Source organism: Aphanomyces invadans (assembly GCF_000520115.1).
Source record: "Aphanomyces invadans strain NJM9701 unplaced genomic scaffold supercont1.20, whole genome shotgun sequence".
Lineage (NCBI taxonomy): Eukaryota > Oomycota > Saprolegniomycetes > Saprolegniales > Verrucalvaceae > Aphanomyces > Aphanomyces invadans.
This window is the reverse complement of record NW_008580165.1, coordinates 1-11,281: the sequence shown is the minus strand read 5'-3', so window position 1 is coordinate 11,281 and position 11,281 is coordinate 1. Positions and strand designations below refer to the sequence as shown.

General features: G+C 56.4%; 4 protein-coding genes across 4 annotated transcripts in view; 1 reads left to right on the top strand and 3 right to left on the bottom strand.

Moving 5' to 3' along the window:
• The window catches only part of H310_09093 (hypothetical protein), a gene marked incomplete at both ends in the record, with an annotated part of 2,059 nt that extends 634 nt beyond the window's left edge, over nt 1-1,425 (bottom strand). The window contains 3 exons of the mRNA XM_008875058.1: nt 148-446; nt 494-909; nt 959-1,425. Coding sequence (XP_008873280.1) covers nt 148-446; nt 494-909; nt 959-1,425 — 1,182 coding nt within the window. The remainder of the gene's footprint in view (nt 1-147; nt 447-493; nt 910-958) is intronic.
• A 265-nt stretch (nt 1,426-1,690) lies between these two features.
• H310_09092 (hypothetical protein) lies at nt 1,691-3,401 on the bottom strand. Its single transcript, XM_008875057.1, has 2 exons — nt 2,644-3,401; nt 1,691-2,598 (listed from the first exon to the last, which is right to left on the bottom strand). Exons 1-2 carry the CDS (start codon nt 3,392-3,394, stop codon nt 2,117-2,119), a joined length of 1,233 nt encoding a protein of 410 aa, XP_008873279.1. The 5' UTR covers nt 3,395-3,401; the 3' UTR covers nt 1,691-2,116.
• A 235-nt stretch (nt 3,402-3,636) lies between these two features.
• Nucleotides 3,637-7,780, bottom strand: H310_09091 (hypothetical protein). Its single transcript, XM_008875056.1, has 6 exons — nt 7,275-7,780; nt 6,804-7,219; nt 6,455-6,753; nt 5,108-6,397; nt 4,902-5,049; nt 3,637-4,854 (listed from the first exon to the last, which is right to left on the bottom strand). Exons 1-6 carry the CDS (start codon nt 7,760-7,762, stop codon nt 3,731-3,733), a joined length of 3,765 nt encoding a protein of 1,254 aa, XP_008873278.1. The 5' UTR covers nt 7,763-7,780; the 3' UTR covers nt 3,637-3,730.
• A 1,408-nt stretch (nt 7,781-9,188) lies between these two features.
• H310_09090 (hypothetical protein) lies at nt 9,189-11,213 on the top strand. Its single transcript, XM_008875055.1, has one exon. The coding sequence runs from the start codon at nt 9,289-9,291 to the stop codon at nt 11,014-11,016; it is 1,728 nt and encodes a 575-aa protein (XP_008873277.1). The 5' UTR covers nt 9,189-9,288; the 3' UTR covers nt 11,017-11,213.
• The last annotated feature ends 68 nt before the right edge of the window (nt 11,214-11,281 follow it).

Sequence of the window (11,281 nt, the reverse complement as noted above, 5' to 3'; positions counted from 1 at the left end):
CCGCGGGACACGGTCAGCGAGATGTTTTTCAAGACGGGTGTGTCGTTCTTTCCCCACGTAAAAGTACCGTTGTCGATGATAATCGCAATATTGTCCGCCTAGGATGTTAGAGTTGAAGAGAAAAACGAAAAACGAGGCGGTAGGTACCGATGCGGTGGCTGGAACAGGGCGAGTGGGCTGATCTGCTTGAGTTAAGAAGGACTGAATGCGCCCAAGGGACACTCTGGCTTCCACGACAGCTGTAATGTTGTCTGGGATTTCACGCATGGGTTCTTGGAGCAGTCGGAAAAGTGCCAAGGACGTAAAGACTTTGGACGCAGTCAGAGGTAGCCCCAGCACGACGGTGAACGTCGCGAAAGACGCCATCGAGACAAACAACGGAGCGGCCCACAGGTAGAAGATCGAAATCGCTCCGCTGAACATGAGCGTCCAAATATGGCCCATCTCTGACAAGGAGTTCCGTCAATACTATGCCACACGCATCATGTCTTACCGATGTCACGGAGGGCTTGAATTTTGTCGCGGCATTTCTGCTCCCACGCGTGAAGTTTCACGATCAGGATCGACCCAAACGTCTCTTTGACCGCTTGCATGCGCTCATCGCGGGCGGTCGACACCTCGTCGAAAGCACGGGATTGAATGGTCGAGACGTAGCCGCCCAAGATGAGACTGAGTACGAGCATGCCGAGTCCAGCAAAGGAGGCCACACCCAATTCTTCGTACAACAAGTACGCAACGACGATGATCTGGGTCGGCAAGATCCAGAGGTTGTTGAGCGAGACGCTCGCCCAGAGCAAGCTGTCCATGTCGGCCGAGTACACGTTGGCCAAATCCGGTACTTCTTCCGGCTGCACGGTGGCCTTGGATACGAGTCGCTGGAAAAGCGCGCCTTTCAATGCACCCACAAAACTACGGCAACGATACATATCATCAACGACTCGGTGCGGCGAAGTCGTACCGAATGCCCAGCACGTCTTCAAGCATCACCATGTGTGACCACAAGATGGAGCGGCTAACTTTGGCAGCCAACAGAAGGGCTAGCCATCGGTAAATGACTGTTGTGTCGCCGCCACCCGTCGATTCAACAATCTTTTGCAAGACGATCGGTCCCACCAAATCCAACAAGCGCAAGAGGAGCCCCAACAGACCCGCCAACGCAAACCACGCACCATACACGTCAACGCACGCACGATCGACAGATTTGGAACGCTCAAATGCGGCACGGAATCGCTTCGTGTTTGTTTCCGCCGTGTTGACGTCCTCCAACAGCCAAATGTCGTCGATGTTGAGTACATGCTCCAAGTGGACGAGCGGCGTGCACCAAGTCAAGAAGATTTGGGAAAACCACGAGGCAGCTCGGCGTGGATGGACGGCCGGGGTCGTTGCGCCAAACGTAGCGTACGTAGGCTTACTGGCCTTGAGCATGGCAAAAGCGATTTTGGCGGTCGGTCTCTTCAAGATCGGATGGCGGCAAATTGCCACGACGAAGAAGGAATGACGGTTAGTAGAGTGCTGGTGCGTTCACCTTCCATCGGAACGTTCCTGGAAACCGGCTTTGGAACAAACACTCACGTTGGTCTCGTCGGCAAAAGGTTCGATGCATGACATGGTCGAAGGGTGAAGGCGCCTCTGAATGCCACCATTTCTGGCAGAAAGAGGGACAGACTCGCAGATCGGCATGGCGCCAAGTCCAGGCCGCCTTCATCCTTTGTGTTCTTGAATGCTATGGTGACAATGGCGAGGGTCACGCACGGGCTGTGACACAAACCCTCGCTTCACATGACACAACGCCATGGAGTCGCACCGAACAACGTCGATATGCAAGTTCATTCCGACGGTCAACACTCGAGGCTGTTTCTAGCGTCCATGCACAAACACTGTGCCATCGGCGATCGTTGGGAGTGAAGGATGTCTAGACGCATGGAGTCGTCGCCGAAGAACGGGTTCGTAGCGACCATGGGATTATTCGTGTGATTGTGTAATGTCCATGTTGGAAGAGGAGAGTGGAGTGGAACCCCCCAGTTGTGCGGCCAATGGGCACACACAGGCCGAGCGAGGCCACAGCACCATCGCGATTGTGCAAATGCCGATCGCGACGACCAGAATTCGGTTTGAATTACTTGAGCTTTTTCGAGTGATCTGGACTGACGTGGGCGGCTGGAAGGGACGCGTACACAACGGACAAGCACGCCATGGTACAGCAGAAGTACCCCACGGCTTGGAAACTGTATTCATGCAGAAGTAGAGTGCCCAGTGTTGGTGCAATCAATCCGCATCCGCTGCGACTTGCGTGACTGAGCCCGATGGCCGTTGCACGATTGTTTGGATTTGCGCGTTTCGACATTTCGGACGACAGAACGGTGTACGCAATGGCGGACGCTCCACTGAGCAGCACGGTGAGTGCCATGAGTGACCACCATCCACTTGGACCAAACCCCAGATTCGCGTACACGGCAAAACTTAGAGCGATTGCGCTCGACGCTCCCAAGAACACTGTTCTTTCGGACCACTGCACCAAGAACATCTGCAAGAGGACGCCGTTGGACACGATCGTGACTACACCGCTGACAGACATAATTAGACCGACGCCTTGGGGGTCTAGCAGCTGCGGTTGGCCAAGTGCATATCAGAGGAATGACGTACCGAGGGATAGATATTGACGAAGAACTTCCGAGAACGTGCTGCGGTGAATGGAAAGGGCCAGCCCAACCAGCACTTGAATCGTCAGGGAGTTCAACACCTCGGGCTGTCGAACAACTTCGACGATCTTGAACACGTCAATGGCGGTCGCCCGTGGTTTCGTGGAGGAATCGGCGGCAGACAGGGTAGTCGTCCTACTCATGCCCTGGAACACGAGCCAGTTGACGGGAAGTACCGCTATGGAGAGAACAGCTGCCAGTGCCGCAGTGTGCTTTGTCGAGAATGCGACGGACACGATTCCACCGACGTACGAGCCGAGGACCATCCCTATGCCGTAGCTAAGACTTAAACGCCCCATCGCAGTAGCACGCATGTTGTCTGGCGCGAGCACAGTCGTCGCGGCTTGAGCGGCGTGCATGGCATGCATAAACACAGTGGGAAGTTGACTCAGGAACAGCGTTGAGACGGAGAAAGAGGCTGCCAAGAGGGCATAGGATAGCGACGCGGCGGCTTGGGACGCGCTTAGAGTCACGGAAAACCCAAAGGTATCGCAAATGCGACCGGCCAGCGGACCGCCGAGCAGCTGGAGGAACGAGCAAAACGTTTGAAACCTCGAGAACAGGAGCTTGTCCGCACTGAGCTCGTGCAGCAAAAACGGAAGGACGGGCTGCGTGAGCCAGAACGAAAACGCGTACACGACGATGTTGCCGTGGATGACCACGAGCGAAGTTGTCTGCGATGACCAAGTTGGCATCCGACCAGTGCAAATTTCGTTGTGAGCGGTTCCTGATTCGATCCACAAACATTCTATGACCAACATCCTGGATGCCCCGTGCTGTCTGTCGTCAGCTGGGCTGGCAAACGAAGCCGCTGGCATGTGGCAGCGCATCATGGACATGCCAGTGCCTTGAATGGCCATGGCAGTCACTCCACCTGGTCAAAATTGACGGCAGGCACCTGCAGTGCAGTTTGAATGCCCCATTCTGGAGGAACTGCTGGGTGAAGTGGTCTGGAGTACCATCAATAGAAGAGCCTCAAAACATCAGCGAAATACACACATAAGTTATGGTGGCACCGTCTTGGTAGCCGATTAAGGGGCGAGGACACCGCCGTCCTTGGCGAGTCGATAGAATACGCCTTCTGCCGCGATGAGCGCCGCCGGCGTGTCCATCTCGACGACCCGACCAGCATCCATCACCATGATCCGGTCCGAATGCATGATCGTGTGCAGCCGATGCGCGATTGTGAGCACGGTCGCCTCGGCAAACTCGGTCGCAATCACCTCCTGCAAACGCACGTCCGTGTCGTGGTCCATCGCAGCCGTCGCTTCGTCCAGCACCACGATCTTCGACTGCACCAGCAACGCCCGCGCCAGGCACAGCATCTGCCGCTCGCCCACGCTCAAGTTGGCCCCCTTGTCTGCCACCTCCGTGCTCAGCTTGTCCGGCATGTCGCTCACAAGCGCGAGCAGCCCTGCCTTCGACACCACCGACCACAACGCAGCGTCGTCGTACGACCCGAACGGATCCAAGTACTGCCGGAGGGTCCCCTTGAAGAGGACAGGCGACTGGGGAATGATCGAGAGCTGCCGCCGCAGGTCTTGCTTGGCCACCGTCGCAATGTCTCGGCCGTCGATGTGGATCGACCCAGACACCAACGGGTACATGCGGAAGAGAACCATGGTGAGACTCGACTTGCCGGCGCCCGTGCGGCCGACGATCCCAATCTTTTCACCGCCCGCAATGTTGCACGTGAGGTCTTGCAGGACAGGTTGCCCTGACGGTTTGTACCGGAACTGAACTTGCTTGAACGAAATGGAGCCTTTCGTGATGGCCAGAGCGGTGGAGGTGCCTTGCGGTCTCATGGCTTCCTCGGCGGGCAAATTGCAGTACTCCAACACCCGTTCCGGACCGACCATGTTGATTTCGAGCCACGAAAAGTTGGACACAAGATAGCCAATGTTGGCGTCCGCCATGAGAATGTAGTTGAACGCCAGGCCGACCATGCCGGCGGACAAGACCGACCGGAATAGCACGAGGCCCGTCGCTACGATCATGACGATGGCCGTGCCCTGGAGCTGGATGCACAGTTCGAACCACGCGTTGACGCTGCACCGAGCAAACCGCACGCGGTGGTTTGAATTCACGTGGTGGGCGTGTCGACTCACGGCGCGTTCGATGTACGTGGCGCCGTACACACGGACGAGCATGAAGCCTACTGGAAACCTCAAGTACAGGGACGGCGATTGGCATAAGTCGCACCATGCTCGATCTCGTCGAGGAAGCTCAGGACGGGAGAATTCGTCACGTTCCACAGACGCGTGAGCTCGCGAGACGGTCGCAAGTACAGCTGGGCCACTCGAACGTAGACATAAATAAGGGGCAGAAAGAGAATGCCAAACCACCGCACCTGCAAGTTGACCAGTCAGCCACCCCACGATCCATCGAATGCAATCGTGCACACGTACCACAAACATGGCCGTGAGGAGCGACGACGCCACCGAGAAGAACCACCCAGTGACACCAGCGTAGCTGAACGGGAGCCAAATGTCGATCAGCGACATGTCTTCGGCGAACCGGTTGACAACGCGACCGATCGGAGTCTCGTCAAAGAACGACATGGACGTGCCCAGCAGCGTCGTCATTAAGTTTTCAAACATGACCCGCGACGCACGGACGCCCGACACCGCGACGAGAATCGTGCGACATAGCACCGCCACCATCATCCCGAGGCACAGCGCCGTGTACATGCCCAAGTACCACTGAGAGTACACGACCGCGTCGTCGCTGGACGTCCACACGCCGAGCCAGACATCCGATCCGACTTGCAACACCTGTGTCGCTGTTTGGAACGCAAAGAGGAGTCCGATCGTGCGCCACCCACCAAACGCAGCAATGTACGATGCGTACACATCGAGCCCGACTCGTCCGATCGCTCGCTCTTCTTCGCCCAACTGCTCGGATATTGCATGGTCAAAGTGCTCTGTCCACTTGTCTCCAGCCTCCATTGTCCGCGGGGACCACAACGGACTCGGCAGAGACCCCACGACTGGCTTGGCGACGCACGGAACCTTGATGATGTCGATTTTGGCCGCCATTGGGGCGGATGGCTTTATGTGAGAATGCTCCATCGATCCGTCTTCGAGCTTGACCAGTCGATTGACGCTGGGTGACCCGATGATGTCGCCATTGTGGGTCACCAAAATCACCGTCTTGGACTTGAGTAGCGTTTCCACGCACTTGGACATGATCTCCTTCTGCACGACCGCGTCGATCGCAGCCAGCGGCGCGTCCAGAATCACAATGTCCGCGTCACTGTAGCACGCTCGGGCCAAACTGATGCGCGCCTTTTGCCCCCCCGACAAGTTGCGGCCCTTCGACCCCACCTCGGTCAGGTCCCCGAACGCCATCAGCGCAAAGTCCGGCAACAAACCGCACGCCTCGACCACCCGCATATACTTGCGCGAGTCAAAGGGCGACCCAAACAGGATGTTGTCGCGGACACTCATTTGCTGAATCCACGGCTCCTGCGAGCAGTACGCAATGGATCCGTAGACGCCGGTCGTGCCCTTGGTCTGGTGCATCTCGCCAAGGATCGCATTGCACAAGCTCGACTTGCCGCTCCCGACCTTTCCATGGACGACGACGAGGTCGCCGCGGGACACGGTCAACGAGATATTCTTGAGCGTGGGAGCCATGCTGTCCGCAGCATCCCACGTAAACGTTCCGTTTTCAATCACCACCATTGTTGGGCCATCCTACAAGGGATTCCCGTCCGTTTGAATCAGGGCAAGAATGGGGTTAAGCCAACTCACATGCTGCTTGGGGGGAGTGGGGCGTATGGGCTTTTCGGGCTGGTGCAAGTACGACTTGATGCGGTGCAGCGATACCTGGGCCTGCAGGACGGACGTGACGTGCATGGGCAAGTCCGAGAGAGGGATCTGAAGGAGGCGAAACAGCGCCATGGACGTGAAGACTTTCGACGCGGTCAACGGCTGTCCCAGCACTAGTGTGTACGCGGCAAACGATGCCGTCGATACGAACAGTGGCCCTGCCCAGAAGCTAAAGATGCTCGACGCGGCGATCACCATAAACGTCCAGATACGTGCCAGCTCTACCAACCGTCATGTCACTCGTGAGATGGCAATTCGCCGTTGACCTTACCTTTGGCGCGGCGCTGTTGCATTTTTTCGCGGCAGCGGGCTTCCCACGCATGCAGTTTGACGACGAGGATCGATCCAAACGTTTCTTTGACCACCTGCATACGATTGTCACGTGCGGTCGCGACATCGCGGTACGCATTGGACTGCCGTCGCGACACGATTGCTGAAAAGCCCATCACGAGCGCGATCACGCCCATGCCTGCAAAGGATGCGGCGCCGATTTCGCGGTATAGCATCGTGGACGCAATCGCAATTTGAATTGGCATGATCCAGAGGTTGTGAAACGCTTTGCAGCCGAGGACAAGGGCATCCATGTCGGACGAGTAGGCGTTGGCGAGCTCCACAACGCCGGGGGCGCGGTGGTTGCCTTTGGACAATAGTTTTCGGAATAACAATCCTTTGAGCGCCCCGACAAAGCTACAGGAGCAACAAGTGAGTGGGGCATGACGTGTTAACGCTTGAATCTGCGTACCGAATGCCTATGGTTTCCTCCACTAGAATGGTGTGCGACGCCAGAAATGCCTTGGCAAGTTTTGCCCCAAGCAAAACGACCAACCACTGGTACAAATGGGCCATGTCGCCGGTGGAGGCAACGACTTGGCCGAGTACCATCGGCCCGACCAATTCGAGGAGCCGCGTCGACGCGGTCCAGATGCCTGTGACAGCGAACGAATCCCCATACACCTGCAATGCTGACCACACGACCGAGTGAGTCTTGTCAAAGACCGCGGCGAATCGATCTGTGTTGAATTCGCATGTGTTGACGTCTTCCAGACTCCAGATGTCGTCCATCTGAAGCTGGTGTGTTCGTCGCACGAGCGGCATGCACCACGACAGGAACAGCTTTGACACCATAGACGCACTGACGGCAGGATGGCGCTGCAGCACACGCAGGCCGAACGTGGCATACTTGTGCGGCTCGCCCTTGAGCTTCTCTTGCAACTTCTCGGACGGAGCCATACACCAGTCGCTGGCGGGTCGCAAAATGGGCGACGAGTGGAAAGGCGGTGGGATGGCGGCTTGTATTTTGTCCTTGCCATCTGATTGGTCCACGACCGGCTACCGCCGTTATGATTGGACAATTCTGAAACCGCTGATTGGCCACCTCAGCACCACAAAAAGGTGATTTATATGGCGCTAAACCGATTCTTTCCTCAAAGCTTTTACAATGTAAGGGAGTCGACTGTGATGTGCTGCCGCATTGTGGAGCGCAACAACCTCCTCGACATTGTTCAGGAATGAGGTGTTGAGCTGGTCGAGACAACGCTTCGTGTGGATAATGGAGCCACCCGCAAAAAAGCTCGGTGGAACGAAGGCATGCCACCTTAGGGATGCTTGGTTGAACAAGGTGGGTACACTGTAACTGCTTTGGAGGATCGGGAAGTGAAATTTGCCCCAGCTATTCATGTCATGTGAGGGCGGCTGCGACGTGGATACAGCACCCCCCACATCGTAGAGTCATATGTGCCACATCGCGTGTTTGGCGTGCCAATTGGCCCAGCGTCCATCATACACACAAAAACAAGCACCGACGGATTGAGACAACGCACTTGTTACAAGTCGCCGCTGTTCAGCGGGACCATCTATGGACGATCCCCTTGGGAGTTCGTGACGCTGGATCGACAAAACCACCAACACAGTCGAACTCATTAGAAGGTGTGTGGTCATTTTCCTCGTAATTTCACAACGTGGAACTCTCGGGGTGGAAAATGCTCGAAACTGAAATAGGCACTAAACCGATTGGCTTTTGTCTGGACCTCATGCCACTACGGCCGCATCGGGTTCACTGACAACGAGCTGCGACAGTTGGGCAACCGACTCCTTGCCGGCGCGAGGCTGCATGTTCTCCACCGCGCAGCCTCGACGCCGTCACGGCTCGAGTGCTGTTCTGACGACGTGGTGTCAGGACGAGATTTCGGGTTGCTAGGCCTAATCGGCGAGCGGCAAAAAGTGCGATGTAGGCGCTGCCAATCAATACCACCTACCGACAAAAAGCCGGAAAGGCGACGATATGCAGCCGCTACTGCGATGTGCTTTCGCTTGCGTTGGCTGTGGAGTGTGCATGGCGCAACGCGACGAGGACATAGATCCCAGGGTGTGCGGTGGTGTGCAAGGCGCAGCCTCGCAGTGTAGTAGCTGGACACTCCAACCTGTGCCCCTTTGCTCCATGGCGCTGGATTGATCAAGGATAGGAGTTGGAGAACATGAAGATTCCGTGAGAGGGCGTGCTGCTACGAGCGATTTCTGCACTCCACGCACTCGTGTATTGTAGTTGATGTGGATGTGTTCGACCCTCCGACGACGTTTGGTCGCTTGTTCGGAGGGATTCGGATAAACTTGCGGTTATCCGTACAAACAGCCTTCAACCATTGCAATTTCGAGGACTGTTCAAACCGACCATCATTGGGCTGCGCCGCGGCGGACAAATTACGCGCCGACTCCTCCACACGGCGGGACCATTTGTCCATTCCTTAACATCCCGCACGATGCAAACTTCGTCATCTCTGATTGCTCATGCACAACATCACCCCGGCACTGAAGCCGTCACGTTGCAGTTCACATTGAAAGGGATCGACAGGCAACTTGTGCGACGGGTCGACGAAGAGCTCAGTCGTGTCCTTGTCCGCATCGAACGGCTTGTGAACCCGATTGAGAAAAAACGAGGCTTTAAGTCCTCGACGAAGACGCCGAAACCTTCGACCATGGCACTCATGAAAGCAGCCGCCGTGATTCAATTCAAAACGGGGAATCATGCCGTCCTTCCCCCAACGCTGCCCGTCCTCGATGCGCTTTATGCGGCAGCGTACTTTTGCATCAACGAAGTTACGTACCATATCATCCACAATGAGCCCCGTGTCAACGCGATTGCGACCGTCGACAAGCACTTCAACGGTATCTCAATCCGACCCTCAATTGACTTGATCTTTTGCACTCCAGACGAATGTACGTGGACCTGGCATCGTGGTGACGTCCTCGTTGGTTCCAGTTTTGTTTATACACCGACATCTGACGATGTCGGCCACGCTCTGACCATTGCATGCACGCCGCCGCCGTCTCCAGATGCATCTCCCACTCGAGTACCGATCGAACCCGTTGTTGTGCACACGTCAGTCGTGCAGGCATGTCCCGACCGGTCTGTCTTCGGTCCGCGACAGATTTTGGGTCGCGTGCCTCCATCCAACGACGGTCTTCGTCTCATGACGTACAATATCCTGTACTCCAAATATGCCCGCGCCGACCGCGAATTCAATCGCATGTATCCGTTCGCGGCACCCGGGGTGCTTCAAGAAGCCTATCGCATGCCGCTGGTCGCGCTCGAGCTTTTGGAATCACGTCCGGACGTCGTGTGCCTCCAAGAGATGGGGGAAACCATTTGCAGATCGTACTTTGAACCATTGCTGGCGCATCATGGGTACAAAGGCGTGTACGCTGGCAAAGCCGGGTCGACTCCCGAAGGATGTGCGATTTTTGCTCGAAACGATACCTTTGAAGCAGTTGAGACGGAGGTGGTGGCATTTAGTGCAGCCATCGATTCGCTTCCTAGAGACTCCGCCATCACCGCCTTCCTCCACTGCCACCCCCAAGTTGATGCTGCCATTCGTCAAGTGCCGTCTGTCGGCCAGATTGTGACCCTACTCGACAAGCGGCATGGACACGTCGTCCTGGTGGCCAACACCCACATGTTCTATCGGGCAGACGCCAACATTGTTCGGCTGGTGCAAGCAGCGCTGTTCACGGCCGCGATTGAAGCCACGGTCGCTCGGTTGAGCGACAATGGAGCCACCAAAGTCCGTGTCGTCGTGGCTGGAGATCTGAACGCCCGACCTATGACGTCGTCTATCCAGTTTTTGCTGAACGGTCACGTCGGATGTGACCACGACGATTGGCAGCAGGCGCGTGCATTTCGATGGACTGACCGAGACATCGACGACAGCGGACGTCCGTCCGAGGGAACGATGGACGTGCCGACGCAGTTTTCGCACATCCTAAAGCTGCGTCGCGCCGTCGAGACTGAATTCACGACTTACCTGAGGAACCACGAGTTCACGTTCCAGGACACGTTGGACTACATATTGGTCGACCCGACCTCGTTCCGCGTCGTGCAGCAATTCCCCCTCTTCACGCTCGAACAAGTCGACTCGGAGAAGTCCCTGCCCTCGACGGTGTTTCCGTCGGACCACGTGTCCATCGTCTGCGACGTCGAGTACACATAGCGGCGGTTGCATCACCAGAGCATAGACCTCGAACAGCCATCGTTCAGTCGAACGGTTAGATCGAGAAATGAAAGGTCTTGGCGCACTTCGATCGCGCTCTTCGGGCCTTGGCACCCCATCGTCGTTCCCAGCCCACCGTTCAGCTTTAAGATGACCTGCCACGCATGAGTTCTCGGTGAATACATCTGAATCTAGAAGATGCAGACGAAAACGCACGAGCTTATCCAGCAATTCGTGTTTGAGGCTGGCATCGTTTGGGCACGCC

What these genes read in the sequence shown, in the direction of transcription:
- H310_09092 (XM_008875057.1), bottom strand. Translation starts at nt 3,394, where the DNA reads ATGCCAACTTGGTCATCGCAGACAACTTCGCTCGTGGTCATCCACGGC. An exon ending in TCGTCAATATCTATCCCTCG is followed by an intron (nt 2,599 to 2,643) that starts GTACGTCATTCC and finishes CGCAGCTGCTAG; the next exon opens with ACCCCCAAGGCGTCGGTCTA.
- H310_09091 (XM_008875056.1), bottom strand. Translation starts at nt 7,762, where the DNA reads ATGGCTCCGTCCGAGAAGTTGCAAGAGAAGCTCAAGGGCGAGCCGCAC. An exon ending in CCACTCCCCCCAAGCAGCAT is followed by an intron (nt 6,398 to 6,454) that starts GTGAGTTGGCTT and finishes AATCCCTTGTAG; the next exon opens with GATGGCCCAACAATGGTGGT. An exon ending in CCTCGACGAGATCGAGCATG is followed by an intron (nt 4,855 to 4,901) that starts GTGCGACTTATG and finishes GGTTTCCAGTAG; the next exon opens with GCTTCATGCTCGTCCGTGTG.
- H310_09090 (XM_008875055.1), top strand. Translation starts at nt 9,289, where the DNA reads ATGCAAACTTCGTCATCTCTGATTGCTCATGCACAACATCACCCCGGC.